Source organism: Excalfactoria chinensis, chromosome 1, assembly GCF_039878825.1.
Source record: "Excalfactoria chinensis isolate bCotChi1 chromosome 1, bCotChi1.hap2, whole genome shotgun sequence".
NCBI classification, from domain to species: domain Eukaryota; kingdom Metazoa; phylum Chordata; class Aves; order Galliformes; family Phasianidae; genus Excalfactoria; species Excalfactoria chinensis.
The window spans coordinates 180,348,055-180,367,122 of record NC_092825.1 but is presented as its reverse complement, the minus strand read 5'-3'; the positions used below and the strand labels follow the sequence as shown (position 1 = coordinate 180,367,122).

At 44.3% G+C, this 19,068-nt stretch overlaps 1 protein-coding gene across 12 annotated transcripts in view; it reads right to left on the bottom strand.

Annotated features, from left to right (window-relative positions):
- Nucleotides 1–9,266: 9,266 nt before the first annotated feature.
- TENM4 (teneurin transmembrane protein 4) overlaps nt 9,267–19,068 on the bottom strand; it is a 598,985-nt gene continuing 589,183 nt past the window's right edge. For all 12 annotated transcript variants that reach the window (XM_072326955.1, XM_072326954.1, XM_072326960.1 and 9 more), the window contains one exon: nt 9,267–14,043. In XM_072326955.1, coding sequence (XP_072183056.1) covers nt 13,285–14,043 — 759 coding nt within the window. In that variant the 3' untranslated portion in view covers nt 9,267–13,284. The remainder of the gene's footprint in view (nt 14,044–19,068) is intronic.

Below are 19,068 nucleotides of genomic sequence, written 5' to 3'. Positions count from 1 at the left end.
CTGAATCCCCAGAAAGATGTAAAACCACTGGAGACGGTGAAAAGGAGCAAAACAAGCAAGAATGAGGTCTGAAGACGCAAGAATAAAGTCTGAAAACACAAGGAAAAAGGTCTTGTAAGGAAAGTGCTGCATGCAGGGGCTAAGGCAGGTGTTCAGCAGAATGCCAAATGGGCATTTGTCAGAGCTGACACAGCCCATCCTGCCCAAGCACACAGATAGGACTACTTTTCCAATCCCTGTTGCTTTGAGATCAAGGAGGTTCTTTTGTTGTCTGGTTATACCTGTGTAAGCATTGTGGTGAAAAGGCTGTAGAGAAATGAAATGGCCCAAATGCGGTTGTTTGAACTCTTTTCCTCTGGGTGCCAGGGCAAGTAGAACAGAGAACCAAATCCTGTGTTTACCTGGACAGAACTTCCATTTGGACATTGAGACAGAGGGATATCCCAGGGATCTTAGCACAGCTGGAGCAGAAGATGCTCAGAATTGGTACTGGTATAACAGACTAGGACCTACTTCATGTGCTCCTGACTGGTGTAAAATGAGTGTTAGTGGGGCACTGGAAGATCACAGACATTGGGAAAAAAAGAAGGAGGTAGAAGAAAGCAGCCAGAAGCAGATAAAAGACCCATGCAGGAGAGATAAAAGATTGCACCGAGGCTCTGTTGCTTGCCATAGTCCCAGCTGAAGCAGCCACTTCAACCTGTTCCTGAATTAGGACTTTCCCCAAAGATATTTTCAGCTTTTCAGTTTAACTTGACTCCTCCATTGGCCAATTTAGGAGCTGAGATCCTCGTGGAGATTTTGTCACAGCGTGGCTGAGGGCTATGTAATTTCTTATTCTAGGAGGGAAAAGTAAGAAATAAGAATGGCAGATTTCAAAATGTTGGATTGAGTTTTCAATCCATCAAGTGCTGGGGTGGGCTTTCAGTCAACTTTGTTTTACTCTAAGAGCTACTTTTACACTGACCTGAGATACCTGCCCAAGGAGGAAGTACCATGGACAGAGGGATGGCCAGGAGACACAACCAGCCGACAGCCCCACTAAATCTCCAAATTCTTGTTCTCCATTGGTTGTAGAGTTCATGGGAATGGGCTTCTCCTCTAGACATTTCAGCTTGGAAGGCCAAACCTAGTGAGGATGAAATTGACCACCTCCAAGTAATTCTTTTTTTTTTTTTTTTTTTTTTTTTTTTTTTTTTTTTTTTTTTTTTTTCCTGTAAAATGTTAAAAGGGGACTACATTTGATGCCTTCTCAAAGGGTTTCATAGAAGACTCTGCTTTCCATGACTTGATTTAAAAGAAAATATTTAAAAAAATCCTTGGACCTTCATCACTTCCTTATCTACAAGTTCACAGCCAGAGCAAGACCAAAAGCCAACACAAACCGCATTGTTAGACATGTAGGCATGCAAGGGGGGAGCACACGCACACACAAAAAAAGTGCATTTCAAAAGTTGTCAGCCCTTCAACTATGAAGTGCTGGGGCATGTTTGCTGCAGTTGTTTCTCAGTTCCCCACAGAATTGTCACAAGGAAGAAAAGCTGTGTTTAGAAAAGCTGTCAGTTGATGAGACCCAGGGATGTAGGGCACCGAACAATCACACACAGCTTTGTCTCTCAAAGTGCACCTGCAGGGAGGAGAGCAGAGACAGGGGATGTGAACGTGTGCGTGTCTTTATGTGTGTATGAGGAGAGGCAGAAGGAGTGGAAGGAGTCTCCCAAATGCTTATAAATGCATTGAAATGCATTCTTTGGCTGCTCCTCTAAAACGAACAGACATTAATATACATTTTCTTTCCATGTCTTGTAGATGGGATGCCCTGAGCTTCCTGAAGCTGTGGGCATGCAGGTGATCTTTGATGCTGCATCTCCATATACTGGAAGTAGCTTTTCCTGGTGGGACTTCAGAGGTTTGTTAGCACAGGGTAAAATAAGAGTAAAGAGGAGAAGCTGCCAGTGAATGGTATACTCTTACCCTAAGCAGAGCTGGCACAGGGAAGGACATACACAATGAAGCCTATTGTAGAACTAGCCCAGGATGACAGTAGAGACATTCCTAAACAGGCTTACCTCACACAGCTGTCCTTTTAGGCTCTTAGACCAAAACCCAGTACCATTCCCAAATGCTTTTTGATGTTTGAACTCTAAAATCAACCTCTTTAAAATAATGCTTTGTTGTGAGAGAATGAGAGCAGCTCTAATTAAAAATGCCATAGATAGCAAAATAAGGAGATGCAATGAGAAGGAAACTCAGCTCAGAAATCACGTCAAGGAATGAATGGCGTGGGGCCGTTAAGTCAAGGCTTTTTCATTATTTATGCCTCGACTGTGTGATCTCAGGTCAAACATTTAACCTCAGTGCCTTGCTTGTCCTGCTTATAAAATGGAAGTAATATTTTTTGTAGCTTAAAGAAGATTTCTAGTAGGAAACACAGCACAGGTACGAAGTGCAGCTATTGCAAATTACCACAATGTCCTTATTTTTTTCTATGTTTTGCTTCTCAATTTGTTTTAGTTTTTTTTTTGTATGGTTAAAATCCAGGACCACAATTTGCATTTGTAGAGGTGATCTCAGGGTGCATTTGCAGTCCTCTGCCAACCTGTGACCTACCTTGGCTTATTAACCCTCTGCTTTATTTTCTCTATACCACTGATGAGCAGTCCCGCTCATTAGGGATGCTTTTCTGCCAGGCTTGACTTCAAGTTGAGGGCCTGAATGTTTTGGAGCTTGAGTTGATGGTGGATGATGAGGTCTGGTTATGTAAAATTCCTGGAGGATATGAGTATTTCCCAGATGGAAAACAACAGCATAATGATGAACTAACAACTCTCTCATTTTCTGCCCTTAGAGCAGCAATCAAAGTATCATGTGATCCTGCTCACTTGTAGCATCTTACCTGTGGGAATAGCGTTGCTGAAGATGTTTGCTGTAATGATCTGGTTACTGACTTCTATTGCCCAGGAAACCCTGGAGGTAAGATGATATTTTCTGAACTTGAGGTTAAAAAATGCTGCCGTAACTCAAGAGCTGGAGTTGGAGCTACTCACACAGGCTGTGCGATGTCTGTACCCAGAGCTGTATTTTAGCCATGATTCTGTTTTACTTATTTCAGAGAGTGGGAGATGAGCTGTTTTGATAGCTGAACATGCTCTGACTCTAACCACAAGGATGCAGATCTTGAACTGTTACTATTTCTCCCAATTACACTGTATGAATATGGGGCTGAAAGGGTCTCCCCTGATGTGACATGATCATTTCCTTGTTCTTCATGAGCAAAGCACCCAACCTCTCTCAACACTGTTTTGACCAGAAAAGGCACACGTTGAATTTTTCTTTTCCTTGAGATATTCTACCCGAAATACCGAACAAATCTGAATCTTCAGCCTTTCTCTGAGTTGCAGCTACAAAGCTGCTGTCCCAGAGGAAGTGCAGGGATTTGCACAGGCTCCAGTCATTCTTCATGGGGTAAATCCTGACTGGGATGTGTTGGAGGGGCTTAGCAAAGCTTGTGCTTTTTCCAGACAGCATGCTGGAGGACAAGTAGGTGCTGGGGCTTGTGGTTTATGTAGCGTGCTGGTGTGAGAAGAGGCTATTCAGGCAAAACCTGAAAAAACAGAACTTTAAAAACATCTAAAATCACAAAAATTCATGTGATTCTCTTTCTGTTTCAGAGGTGTATATTCAAGGGAGCTCTCTTGGTACTGAAAACTTTTCTGCAAATGACTGATCCAAACTGAATTTGCCTTGTTTTTGTTAAGATCCAAAAGGTTCTGTCTGGACACCTGGCAACAGTTCTACATTGTGCAGTGCTGGACCAGTGATACAGTTCTCAGTTCTGCTCCTTGGAGATCTTGAAAAGCCCCTGGACGCAGTGCTGGGTGCTCTGCTCTGGGTGTCCCTGCTGAGGCAGGGTTGAGACAGAAGGGCCCTGGAGTGCCTCCAACCTAAATAATTTGGTGCTGCTGTGATTCTCTGATTTTAAACATGGGTTTCCTGAGGGCTAAATGTGAAGCACAGTTCTATCTACACACTGTGGTGGAGGGCTGGGGGTGTTGCAAATGGTACTTATGTATAGTGGCATCACAGTTATGTTACAGCATCTCTTGAGAGGGCACATACTCAAGACATACCACCTGAGCCAAGAAGTTCTGGGGGAATCAGTATTTCAGATAGGATATGTCATGTGCTGCACCACACTGTGGTCTTTCTGGGACTAGGATGGGCCTCCAGGTTCACCAGTGCCAGCCACCTACAGGGATGCAAGAACCATGTAGACATGGCACTTAGGGATATGGCTTAATGGGCAGGGTGGGGATGGTTTGGTGGTTGGACTGGAGGATCTCAGTGGCCTTTCCCAATCTTAATGATTCTGTGAATTACTTATGCTTCTGTGATGATGCACCTGAAGGCTCATCACATCTCTGTATGTCCATATCGCCCATCTGATCATACTCTTCATTCTCTATCGTCAGTATTTTCCAGCTGTATGTGAGATGTTACCTACGCCCTAATTGCTTTCTGAAGGGGATGCAGAAGAGAACAAATTCTTCTATCGTCCCAGAACAAAAGCAACAATAATATCCCAGCAGCCCCTTGAAAGATAAGGCAGAGGCCTCTCACTATGACCCCATATTCAGACATGATGAGATGTGTCTATGTTGGGCCACTGAACAGCCAAGACAGAGTGGTTCTCATGATAGCACTTTACTACCCATGATATTTTGATGAAAACATTGGTCTTACCTGGCCTGACCCCATGGGGCAGAAACAAACCTGTTTCAGCAACTGAATCAGCTCCAAGTGTTGCTGTTTTCCTTGACTACCCTTAGGGATTAGTCCTTGCTCCACTGCATTTCGATATATTTATTGATGATGAGTGGTACGGTTGACACAGTGGAAGGAAGGGATGTCATTCAGAGGGACTTCAACAGACTTGAAAGGTGGGTCTGGCAGAATCTAATGAGGTTCAACACAGCAAAGTGCAAGGTTTTGCACTTGGTCTGGAAGAACCCCCGGCATATATACAGACTGGAAGGAGCAGTCTGTGAGAGTAACCCTGCAAAGAAGAACCTGGGGGATGAAAAACTTAACATGAGCCAGCAGTGTGCTCTTTCAGCTCAGAAAGCAAATGGCATCCTGGGCTCCATCAGAAGAGGGGTGACCAGCAGGGACAGGGAGGAGATTGTCCTTCTCTACTCTGCTCTTGTGAGGCCCCATCTGGAGTACTGCATCCAGGTCTAGAGCCCTTAATACAAGGAAGATGTGGAGCTGTTGGAGAGGGTTCAGAGGAGGGCCACAAAGATGATCAGAGGGCTGGAGCACCTCTCCTGCAAAGACAGAAGACAGACTGAGGGAGCTGGGATTGTTCAGCCTGGAGAAGACTCCAGGGTGATCTCACTGCAGCCTTCCAGTACCTAAAGGGAGCCTATAAACAGGAGGGGAGCCAACTCTTTGGAATGGTAGATAACAGCAGGACAAGGGGAAATGGTTTTAAGTTGGAGGAGGGAAGATTTAGTTTGGATGTCAGGGGGAAGTTTTTTACTACGAGAGTGGTGAGATGCTGGAACAGCTGCCCAGAGAGGTTGTGGATGCCCTGTCCATCCCTGGAGGTGTTCAAGACCCAGTTGGATGAGGCCCTTGGAAATCTAGTATTAAATGTGAAGGTTAGCAGCCCTGCCTGTGGTGGGGAGAGTTAGAGATTCATGAACCTTCAGATCTCTTCCAACCCGTGCCATTCTGTGATTCTGTGATGACTGTGGCACACCAGATGATGAATGATGGGTACCTGTGAGGGCAGGGTGATCTCTGTCTCCTGCCTAAGCACAGCCTTAGAAAAGGTGAATAATAACAGTTTGATGCATCTTCCTCAGAACACAGGCTGAAAACTGGATCCACAGGACAGCCAGCTTCTCAACCAAAGAAGATATCAAGGTCACTGCATAATTGGATCAACATACACTTTTGGCGAAAAGAAACAAGGTCTTACTTGGAGATAAAGAAAACAGTTGTGAGCACAGGAGCAAGACCTTCTGCACAAGGTAAGTGAAACCTATGCTCATGCTTTACAAACGGTGACCAAACACTTATACATTTTGCTGGTGGATCAGAAAACATCCCAGCAGAAATTGCCAGAAATGGGTAAGAACCAGACAGCAGCTGGACCCATATCACCTAATTCCGAGAACAAACAACAAACCAAGACAAAAAACAAAACAAAATAACCATGGTTTCACTTGCTTTTGGAGAACTGAGCTGGGACCAGGCAGTGAATGTGGAAGACCATGGATAGGCTCCCCGTGCCTCCCACCCAGAGCTCTGCTTCCCCTTCCCATCGAGTTATCCCCAAGGCCCATGCAAGAATACTTTCCTCCATAATCATTTGGCCATATTTTCTGATGTTATTCCCCAACTTCCTCTGAAGCACTAGAAAAAGCCAGCACTGGGGCTGGGCCATCATACAGCATCAAATAAGTTTTCCCATGGGTCACCATGTCAAATGCTGCAGTGGCTTCTCCCTCACATGAACACATTTATTTGCTGGATGTTTTCTCACCATGCCAACAGTGATAACTTTACTTTTATTTTTCAGGGGGTGATAAACTGACTTTTTGGGGAGGGAGGCAATGGTTTTCTGAGAGTCTGACTCAATGAATGTTTCATCACTAAGAAGCGCATACAGTAATAATGTGTGGGATAGGAGATCGTGCATTGACTCCCCCTGGTCCTCTGAGGAAATGACTGATGATGGTACATGCAACACCTGAGCAATCTCCACTATGGGGAAAAAACCATGCATAACAAAAGATTTCAGAGGTCTTTATGGATTTATCTTCTGAAATGAAGAGCAGAACTTTCTGCTAGGATGGAAGCTTCTCCCAGATCCCGTGGGGATGCCCCAAATCCTACAATTTAACCCATGGAAATACAATGCCCTGAGGGCTTCGTACATCCCCCATAGAATCAAACAGAATAGCTTGGGTTAGAAGAGACCTCAATGATCACTCAGTTCCTGCCACGGTCTGGTTGCCACCCACAAGCTCAGGCTGCCCAGGGCACCATTCATGGGAACCTAAAGGGATAGGGAACCCACAGCTTCTCTGGGCAGTTTGTACTGATGAAAATGCTTATGGGGATGCAAATTCACAGCATCACGAGATAGCTGAGGCTGAGGGCACCTTTAGGTACCACCTGCCCCAACAGGAACACTCAGAGAGGGTGCACAGCACCATGGACAGGGGCTTCCGGAGCTGCCTGAAGTGGAGCTCCCAGCCCTGCTCTGGTCCCTGATCTGGATCCATCTCCTCGGTGTGCTGGTTTTCCAGCTCCAATCCCATGTTAGAATCAAGCAGCTGAAGGTGAAGAAATTCAGCATTTTTACCAAAAAAAAAAAAAAAAAAAAAAAAAAAAGCTACTTAAACACAAAATAGTCTTTTATTTGTCACTGAAGGCTACACACGGTCACTTCTGTCTGTTCATTTTTTTTATGTTGGATGTTTTGTTTTTCCTAGAAGGTATCTACATCTGCACTTATTTACAGGCTGGTTGTATTTACACAGTCAAGAATACAGCATTAGAAACGCAATGTGTCGAGAAAAAGAAATTTCTCAAAAAATTAGTTCCAGACTTCAGGAAAATTATTACACGGGATAATGGCAAGAGTCTCCAGCGCTGGGCTTGTAGATGCAGCATTGACACAAAGTTCTCCTCTCGGATGCAGCTGCATTAGAAGTCCTTGCACAGAATCAACCTTTTTTAATAAGAAAGTGTGTGACTTTGATTGGTTATTTCAGCAATATCCATAAATTGTCCAGAAGTTGTAATAGTTTTTGGGAAGTTCTGTTGTTTGCTTGAGTGGTTTTAAACTCTGAGGAAAAAAAAAAAAACAAAACACACATGTATATGTGTGTATATATACATATATATATATATATGTATATATATATATAAGTTAATTTTCATTCATGGTTTTCAGTGCTCCCCTGACCAGGAGGCATGGGCCCCTGGAATGGGAGTTAAGAGTTGAGCTGTACAATACTTTGCCAGGAACACCAAGTTTTTGCACTAAAAAGAGGAAAGCAGCAAAGAGAAGCAGAAGGATTACCTTTGGTGGGATGGTTTGGGGGGTACTGCATTGTGCATGCTGCATGATGCCTGGGAGAAACACAGGGCTCCTGTCTCCCAGAAGCTGTTGGAAATTCACTCTGCAGTCACAAGTGATTGTATTGAACTGTAGAGATGATTAATATATATATATATGTATCTGTTTTATTGTTTGACAAAACTTGGAATCTTTCTGTATTACAGGGGAGTTTAAATAACCATGTATTTAGTGATGGTGACAAAAAGAGTGACTTTAAGAAAGTAATGCTCAAAGGTGTCCACTGAAGGATGTGGATGCTGTAGGATGGAGGATGCTGGATTCATCCCACCAAACCCAACCCCAGTACATTCCCATTCCCACTGGACATGTAGCCCTTTGCCACCAGCAAGGGGAGATACAGGAGAAAAGGTTTAACAGCAAAGCAATCTTTTTAGCTCCATTATTAACATTATGGGTACTTATTTCTCCTCCCTGTTTAAAAAGTGGCAGAGTGAGCAGCCGAGACCCACGGCCCTGGTTTCAATTATGCCGAGAGCAGATCCAAACAGGCTGCTGCGCCGTAAATACGAGGGGGGCCCTCTCTGTAAATCGTAAAATTGAATTCTAAAATTTCATGTTAAGAGCCTTGTCTTTGCATAATGGATTGCACTGCCATCTATCACGGTGACACTTACAAGTCACAGCTGAAAAAGTACTTCATTAGATTCTTTTTTTCTTCTTCTTTTTTTTTTTTTTTTTTTTTTAGCCATGTTGATTTATTCTGGTTACACTCTCTGTATAACAGGCAGAGTCGAATCACACCCGGTTCCCTAAGCTCAATAAAGCAACTACAGATACATGACAGAAATCCCTCACTGCTTCCAACCTGCAGCCAGACGGGTCCTGGGGATGGCTCCCAGTCTGTGGCTTTAAACCCAAATCAAGCACCGGGCTTGTATTGACCTTCATCTCATTAGCTCCTGCCTGGTATCACTTAGATTTGTTGTCCCATTTTTGTGGTGGCTCTATCAATAGCTGTGATGACACAGATACGACGAGCTGCATAATTCCATCTGGTCATCTCTGATTAATGATTTTTCCAAGCTCTAATTTCAATTGCAAAGGACAAAAATAAAATTAAAAAAAAAAAAAAAAAAAAAAAAAAAAAAAGAAGCTCAGAGGAAACAAATTCTGGTGTCAGTTCTTGCAATGTTAAATTAGATTTCCTCTGTCCAGGTTGAGCGTGCAGGATGTATCATAGAGGTAGAGCCATTATGGCACCAACTTGTGTCCAGATCCAGTTGGTCCCATTACTGGCACATCTCCAAATGAAGCTCATTTTGATAGCAGCAGTGGCTATGGAGGGTTGTAGCCATCAGCCTTCACCTACTGCTCCTCGTATCAGGACAGACCAGTATGGGATGTTGGAATTGTTCTTCCAGCTTTGGTCCCAACCCTTCTCACAGCTCTTCAATACGAAGACATTCCCAGGAGTTTGAAGTAATTCAAGCCAATCCTTTGCATTGGTTCCTCTTTTTGGAAATCTCCAAGTCAAGCCATGAATGCATATAAAGCCGAAATGATGATCTGTGATTCTCTGTAGCAATAGTCATGCACTTGACTGGCTTTCAGAAACGCATCAAGAGCCATGGGATACCGGGCTTAGCTCAGTGGGACTGGCATCCAAAGCCTTCGAGAAGTGAAGCATCCCCTAACCGTAAGCAAAACAAGAAGGGTTGGGCAGTCATGATGTGGTCCTGCAGGGAGGCAAATGGGGTTGTACATGGGCTACATGGCCAAGAGATGCATGGAAATGCTTGGTGACAGCATTAAGCAGGTCCTTTCTCAATAGAGTTTGGCTCAGCACTTACTATGTTATAGCTTCCTCCTTTAAGTTCCGTGGAAAAACAGTGGAGTCCTGTAGAAAAAGCACTTTTCATTAACAAAAGGGAAAAATCTAAGGCTATGAGATTGAAAATGTTTGTTTCTAGTTTCACCTCATAACTAGACTGGAAATATTGAAGGTTTCTCAGAGGACAAAGTTTCAGAAACAGAATCACACAATCACCACGAGGTTGGCAGAGACCTCTGGGTTCTTTGGCCCAGCCCCTGCTCTAGCAGGGACACTTAGAACTCTGCCCAGTAGACATCTTCAGATAGGTTTGTATCCATCACTGAAGAGCCATCCAGCACCTATATACATATACAAGTATATATATGTATTTTTTTTCCTTTTTTTTTTGACATGTCCATTGTTTCATACAGGGTGCAGGTCTGCAGAGCTTGGGCATGCAGAGAAATGCAGCCTGTGCTGCCTGCACCATAATGGGTGAGACTGTGAGATGCTTGAAAAATGGGTGAGCTCCTCAAAGACATTACCTCCTGTAATAACCTGAAGAGTCTGTAAGGCTGTAGAGGTGCCATCTCGGGCTGACAGTGTCCCATTGGGAAATTTTCACACTCAGACCTCTTTTCTTGATGGCGTGGTTTGTTCTTGCTCTGTTCCTGCTAGCACTGTAACACACACATGGGGATGGAGGTAGAAGAATCACTTCTCTTCAGAGCCACTTGGACAGGAGCACTGGGTAGGATGCATACTGGACATTTTTGCCTTTCCATTCATCTTCCCATATGTCTCTTTTTGTTCCATGTGTGCTCCTTTAGCCACCCAAAGCCATCACAAAGTTGAGGAGCTGTGGGAAGGCTAGTGGATCCCAGGGAGGGGAGGTGGTCAGCCCCGAGAAGGCAATGCTGACTCTTCTGAGCTGCAGCTGCTCTTTGGCTGATGTTGCCCCAATCTGCACCAGAGCATCCTCACATCAGCCGAGGCTTGTCAAGGGCTCTATCCCAGCAACACAAGAGGTGATGCCATGGCTTTTTCATCAGCCATTGCCAAAGCCCTGAGTGGTGCTGCTGCTTCCACCTGGCTCTACCAGGGCTGGATGCCCTTTCTAACCCAGCTGTCTGTGATTCACACCTGCTAAAACATAAAGATTGCATGTGGCAAGGGGTGGTGGTGATTAGAACATTGGTTACGGCATCAGCAACATCACCCTTGCTGCAGACAGGAGAGATCACCAGAAGTTCAGGGCTGTACCAGTGAATGGCTTCAAGCAGGGTCAGCCCTGGGCTCTACAGCTGCCAAAATACAAATGATGGTGAACTGGAGGAGGAATGGTCTGTTGGGGGAATCTCCATCCCATCACCTTCCTCCTGGCAAGTGCTCAGGAACAGGGAGGCAAGACCGCTGGAGCTGTCAGCCAGCATCTACAGGGAAACGGGGACTGCACTGAGGTTGCCCACATCTCACTGCTTGAGCAGTGCATGCCCAACATGCATTATCTTGGAGCCCGTGGAGAAGTTTCAGGCTCGGTTGAGGATGTCAGCTGTGGTGGCTCTGAGGACATGAGTTGTAGGGTGCTGAGCAAAGGAACAGCCTTGCCCTGAGTTCACGTGTCTCAGCAAAGCCAGGAAGAAAAAACCAAAATGGATGGAGAAAAATAAAGAAATCAGCACTGAGATGTTCTCAGAGAGGCACAATGAGAGCTCTCAGAGTCAGGATATACACGTGTCATTGTGATAGAGATGCTTGCTCAGTACCAGGGTTGGTCACCTCCAGCCGGAGCCCCAGTGAGAGATGGGCAGTACCTCTGCCTGCAGGAATGGCCCCTGGCTACCATGGGGCTGCTGCAGGCAGGGAAGAGGATGCTTGGCTCATCTCCTTGTTCCCTTGAATTTCAAGGACTCTTGCAAATACCAGAGCACAGAGGTTATGAGAATGCAAATTACATTAGCATGCTGAATAACTCTGTCAGCAGCTTCTTATTAAAGCACTTGGTCCCCTCCGTAGTGGGCATTTCAATCCAAATTTCCCCCTCTTCACTGCTAACAGTCAACTGGGCTCTCCATTAAACTTAATCTCCTCTAAGAAACAGTGAGAGGGTTGACTCCAGTATTCCCTTCCTTGTCCCACCATGCACAAGCTGTTGCTACGTATTAACCATTTTAAAATCCCTGCTGCCAAAGTCCCCTAGAGACATTTATCTGCCATAGTCACAAATGACTTGCCAGCATGCTACTCAAAACTGCATTTCCCAGCCAATAAATACAGGAATCCAGAATCAGGAAAAGCAGGGTTTGGCTTGCTCTAATTTTCAGTGGTATGTCACTGGGATACTATAACTACTTTTAAATTCAAATCAGCTTCCTAAAAATTAACTGTTTTTCTTTTTATCAGATACAGCACAGTGGACTGTTAAACACGTAGCCTCATGTACTGAAACACTATACATTTAATGAAGTAATGCCATTAGCAAATGTACAACATGGGTGCATTAAATCCACCTATAGAACAGCTCTACGTATGAGAGAGGATTTATTTTAGCTTTTCTCAATAGAGCAGGAGTCCCTTTCTTGGCTTTTGCTAGGTTTTAACTAAAACCAGGATCTGCACACACACACAAAAACAAACAAAAAGTATCTACTCTCATAATAAAAAAAAGACTGATTTTTTTTCTTTTTTTATTCCAGTTCAGGAAGGAAGAGAATCATCTTGCAAGTTAATATAATCAGCTCCTTCGCCTCTATAATCTACTTCTGCTCAGCAGGAGCCCCCAAAAAACACTTTTAAGTCCCAAGTGAAACGTGAAAACTACTTGTAACGTCTCTTTTGAGGCACATGATTCAGACGGTCGCTTTCAGAGTTCAGGAATCAGTGTCATCTTCCTTTTCCTTTCTTCTCAGGAAGAGCTCTCCGGCACGCCGTGGGCTCCCCATGTTTTGGGTGGAAGGCTATCTGTCCCTGCCCCAGATCAGAAAGGGTTAGGATGACACAAGTTAGCACAGACACCCATTTCTCACTTCACACCTAAGGACTTACGCTGACGACTCCCCACTTCAAATTCCTCACAAAGGGGAAAAATAAAAAGGACAAGAGACAGTAAATTTCACTGTGATCACACTACGGCAAAATATTCCTTCTGTTCTTTGCAAAAAACGTGTGAAGGCCAAATTAAAGGGGAAAAAAAGTTATGTTGCATGAGTTAACAGTGCAACCGTATTATTCCTTCTCTTCCTAATTTCCCCCCCCCCCCTCCCAAAAACCTTGTTCAGTTTAGAAAAAGGATTGAGTACAACACAGTCAGGTAAGTGGCCACAAAAGAGTAGCTGTCTTTGGCAAGAAGTCACCGTATCGACCCTCTCTGTCACCTTCTGCCCATTTCACTCTGTCTCATGAAGTGGATGTTGTTGGCGCTGTCTGAGAGTTCTGGGTACTGCTCCACTGAGATCACAAAATAGCCATCGTAGCCCTGTACCCGGCCTGTGTTTAGCACTTGTTGCTTCTCCCCTTCTGTCCACGAGCGAATCCCCTCCTCCCCATCCCTCAATCTCTGCTGTTCCCGGGCCCAAGCTTGGGCCACGGCGCGCTGCCGGGCCAGCTCCAGGACGCGGGCCTTCTCCTCGTCCAAAGTGGTCCCGTAGCGAGTGTTCAGACACAGCGCGCCATACTGCAGCTGGATGTCTGTGTAACGTCTAGTCCTTCCACCCAGCACTGTGTTGATCTGGGACACCGTGACGTTGACACCATTCTCCAGGGTCCTCCGCCCGCCACTGAGGCCTAAGATAGACAAGTCTCCCTCTGATGGGCCCTGCTTGATGAAGTAGTGTGTGTCCACCCCGTCGATGGTGAAGTGCAAGTTCTCTAGGTAATGGGCATTGTTCAAGATGGCTGCGATCCTCCGCCCGTCCTCATTGGCCACGCTGATGATGTCCGTGGCCACGCGCCCATCCTTCATGGCAAACTTGACGCCTTTGCCAAAGATAGAGCCACCAGAGGCGAAGTTCTTGTTCTTCTTGACCTGCTGGCACCCAGCGATGCTGGAGCTGTAGATCCGTTCGAAGCGCTCAAGGGTGACAAAGGCCTTCAGCTGCTTCTGCACTTCACACTGGACCCCTAAAATTGACTGAGAACAGAAAGAAGAGAAAGATGAATTAGAAGGAGATACCCAGTGACCTGAAGGCACTGTTTAACATGATGGAGACCAGCAGAATCATAGAAGCACAGAACTGTTTGAGTTGGGACCCTTCCAGACCATCTAATCCAACTCTCCTGCAATGAACACGGGCACCCACAGCTCCATCAAGTGCTCAGAGCCCCATCCAGCCTGAATTTGAATGTCTCCAACAATGGAAGAGAGCTGTTGTCAGATGATTCCACCTGATACTCCATGTTTCAATAAACAGAATTGTATTTACACTTACAGACTGAAGGAAGTAAAGGGAAAAATGAATTTTTGCCTTAATGCTGTGAGGGTGTAGTTTGGACTCTGACAGCTGAGCTATTATTTTGTGCTTCAGTGTTCTTCATCTGTAAATAAGAAATTGTTCCTAGGGAATCTGGGGGCCATAATGCTTTATAAAATGCTTTGAGGTTTCTATGCCAAAGTATGAAAGTATTCGTAACAGTTCCTTCAATCTTAATTTCTCCTTGTACCACCTTTCAAAGCCCTGCATTGCAGGTATGACCCTCTAAGTTGCCACAACCCCTCTATATCCCATTCTAGCTTGTCCAAATCAGGTTGTTCAAAACTCAAGGAGGACCCTAAATACAACTATTTCCCACAAACCCTGTACCGTGTATCACACCTTTGTTTGAGTTTTGGCTTACACGGAAGAAACGCTGCAGGGATACGACAGCCTGGATCATTTGTAGTCAGGTACAATACAAAGTCACTTTTGCTGTTAGCGTATAATGGAGCAAGCACAGAGCGAGTCAGCAGCTCATCATTACTGCAAAATGTCTCTGGAAATGCTCTCATCAATTCATGGCAGTGCAGCCTTCTTACAGACCCCTGCTCATGAACAATTATTTGCTCAAATTTCACAAAAGCAAGAGGATGCAGCAACAAAATTCTCCTGGCACTGCCAATGGCTCAGTTCAATAAAGTAATGACATCCAGGATTAAAAATAGGCTACAAAGAAAAGTTTGCTGCACTCCAATTATTTTGAGGAAATTTAACATCCACGAAGGGTATTGCCTTAAACAGTCCACAAAATAAAGGCTCACATCTTTCCCTGGCTGTCAGAAGACAATTCACACAGTACAGACATTGCAGCATAGACCTCTTCGCTATGATTTATAAAATGGTGGGGGAAGGGAAATAAACCCTCACTTCCATGGTGGCCATTTCTAGGGAAAGGTTTCAAAGCATTGAGGAAATAAAATTAAGGATTTAGCATAGTAACTCTCCTGATGGTTGTGAGCAGTTTGCTCTATGAAGGGGAAAACGATAAGGGAACATAGGTATACAAGTTCAAGGACATATTTTGGGTTTATTCAAATTAAAATATCTAAAACCTAAGAGGGACTTTTATTCACAATGCCAGGAAAGACGAAGTCCCCTGCACTCCCCCTTTCTGTTGGCAGCAGGGTAGCTGGAGAAGCAATAGGAACTCTTTCTGGTTCTCCCTGTGCTGACTGTGGGGGATCTCATGCCCAGCCTAGACAGTGACATAATTAACAGATGGATGGGGAGCCAAGTTGAGCTCCCCCACCAGATGAACAAGAGCTCTAATTAAGCAAAAGATGGATGTAATTAATGTAGATGTCACCAATGATGGACATGGGACAATGAGCTTTCTAGGCTCCATGAAGCACGCTTATAAACAAGCGTATATTGCACACCCTTGGTTAGGTATTTCGTTTTCAGAGAGGCTTAAATGGGGATGTATTCTTCTCACATGCTTTTCATAAGGTTTGACGCTAGGCAATCCTTGCCCACTACCCAAGCATGCCGTGTTGCTCCTCCAACTTGCTCAGTAACTTTTACAAATAATGGGAAAAAGCCCTTCTCATTACTCACAGTGAATTATCATTTAGTGCAGGATCCTTCATTCAAGAACTTTAATAAGGTCTTCTGCACTGCATTTCTAAATCTCAGGGTAATTTAGGTGACACTGTTTCTCTACATACATCACTATGTTTACTGGAAATGATAAGGGATCCCTAGAATAAATTGCAGCATCTACTCAATATTACCCTGGGGGAGGAAGCTTTGAAGAACTGGACAGTGCCAGCCATGGTTTGGACAAGGATGTTATAGTTCATGATGGTATATTCACAAATGACAGATGCTTGAGCAGCGAGGTCTTGCACTGGGCATCCTATAATTCACCCTGGTTAATTTTTATCCTGGTTTATGTCATGCTGGTATGATTTCAGACCCCTCCAGCTGCTCTCTCCAAGATGTTCCCTAACTCTCTAGGTCAGTGCCACCTAGCCTCAGGGTCAGGGTCTGATCCTAGACTACTTCTCCTTGGCAGCACAGACACACTCAAAGATGTTACTCTCAAATGTTTGGGATTCTAGTGATGACAAGAACTGTACAGCAAAGTATAACAGATGATGTCCTAGGGTTTGCCATTAATTCAGGAAGGATTGCAGCCTTGTTGACACACGCTGTGATACAGAAGGTGCCACAGCCAGCAGCTGTGACATGAGCTACCTTCATCAACCTCCACAGCCCACTGCTTAGGACTCTCTTGTCTGAGGTCTAATTTTTCAATGTTCACTTTTATACTCAAATATTCTATAGATCAGAAATGGTCCACAGCAGAAGGAAAGACAGATTCTTAAAGTCTTTTTTTATTTTGTTTTGTTTTTTTCTCCCTCAACTTATTGACACATTAATAGAATACAGGGCCTTTCCTTTATCTAATAACAAGATGCCTTCATGGTATTATATGAAATCATACAATTTCCGCAGCTCCACTGTTCATCTGGAGATCATTTAGAAAGAAAATAAGCAGCACTCACCCCTCTCCTGGCAGGACTTGGAGGTCTAATGGATTACACATGAGCTAACAGCAATGCACTGTCACTTTCTGCCTAAGGACGCTTAGACAAGATCCTCTCTGCATCTATCCAGGACACATCTCTGTATAGGAAAAGCATTTTTCCTGTTGCATGTGCAATGGCAGGGCTGTTACTGACACTACTGGTGGCTAAGATAGAGATGAAAGGACTGACCAAAGCCACAGAAATATGATGTTCTTGATTTCCAGCAGCGTGCCCACTTAGAGACACTGCAGGTAGGAAGTCTGTAAAGTTGGGGTCTTGATCACTTTTGTTGACAAAGAAACTGGGAATAGAGTTATAGAATGGTTTGGGTTGGAAGGGACCTTAAAGATCATCTATTTCCACCTGCCCTGTGGGTGCACCGCTGGCAAGCTGCAGTGGGTATATGGAAGTAGAACACATGGTGACACCAACATCCACAGGCCTTACTCTTCAGTTCAGTTCTAGCCCCAGCATCTGGTCATTGGAACATTTGGGCTCCACTGCAGAGTCAACCAAATGGTGGTTTCTCATGTCATTTTACACACTGCAGGGAGCCCTGTTGGCCCATCACTTGTTGATTTAAAGCGGTGCACGTCACCATTCTTGTAGTCATGAGGAAGGACCAGGAGGCTCTGTGACGCCTCAAATGACATCAACAACTGATACTGCAAATCTCTGTTGGTTATAATGGAACTATGGACGCCAAGTGCATAGGCAGAGACCTAAATTATGGTGTCTTAGAACAAAGTCGCATCCAAATGGCTTTCCATCAGAGACTGGTTACTGGCCTTGTAGTATATGCCCTTCACATCATGATTAAGTCCCTCCCTGACTTTTGTTATGTAGGGAAGTAGGGGAACAGAGGAAGCACTCACAACATTGTAATGCTGAACATCAACACTTAACTACTATAATAACAAAACACATCTCTGTTATGTTGAAAATGAGCACAGGATGACTTTGAAATGACTTTTTAAGTGCATTTCTTCAATAAAGGAATGTATTTGGGAACAGCAACTTTTTAAAAAGAAAAGGAAACTCATTCAATAGAAGAAAAAATACACTCAATTCAGGCAAGCCAGGGCATAGCTAGCTGGTATGCTCTGCTGTTAATATAAAGGGGGTGGAGGCAAACAGATTACATGCAGTTCAAAGAGGCAGTGTATCCCTGACTTTGAAATTACCATTTCTGTTTCATCTTAGAACTCATTTCAATGAACTGGCAGGGAAAGGAAACAGAAAATTTCCATCCAAGGCTGCAGTGGTATATAGTATTCTTTAAAAAAAAAAAAAAGCCACTGCTTTTAGCTACTATAAAGGAAGGTGTCTGTAAAATCAGTATTAAGGAAGAAAGAGGGGGATTCATAGTTATTGTATTTCAATATTTGTTCTTAGATGCAAGTGACAAATAAGGCTGGGTTTGTTTTTCCTCACAGCCTCTTTTAATCAGATGTCCTTAGGTGACATTTCACTTTATCTACTAACAACCCGTTGGAGGGAAAAGAACGACCTTCATCATTTCTTTGCTGCTGCACAGAGCTCAAGAGAACAGCACATTAAGGAGCTCTCTGAATAGCCTCCTGCATTTTCCCTGCACCTCTTGAGGATTCAAAATACCGCAGCCAGATCCTATCATCTGTTGTTTTTAAATACCGCCTTCCAGTGCGAGACTGAAAGCTTTAATTTCCCATCAAGGATCCAAGATGTGCGATATGTGAATACGTTTCCAAGATTCTCTGTATCTCCTGCCATTACACATAGGTAGGTGCTTCTCTTACTGCCATATGGGTTACAACGCAGAAAGTCGGTTCTTTTGAAATAACTGGCCCAAGCTACAACTCTTTTCACTGTCTTGGAGACTTCAACTCTATTCTCCACATCAGATTGAGTGAAAATTGTCTAAAACATTGGCAAAATGTAACAAGTGGCTGATAGATGGACATGGAGATGGCCCAAGGCCAGGACAAAGCACATCCCCATAAATAATGAGCACTGGCAGAGTCAGTTCCTGAAAAGGGAAGGAATGTTCATGGGAAAGGCCATGCAGAAAGCCCATCAAAATGTAGAATGCCTCCAAAATTCTGCTCTGTAAGGAATGTGGGAATCTGGTCCTGCAAAGAACAGCACTCGTCCTGGAGTCCCAGTGCT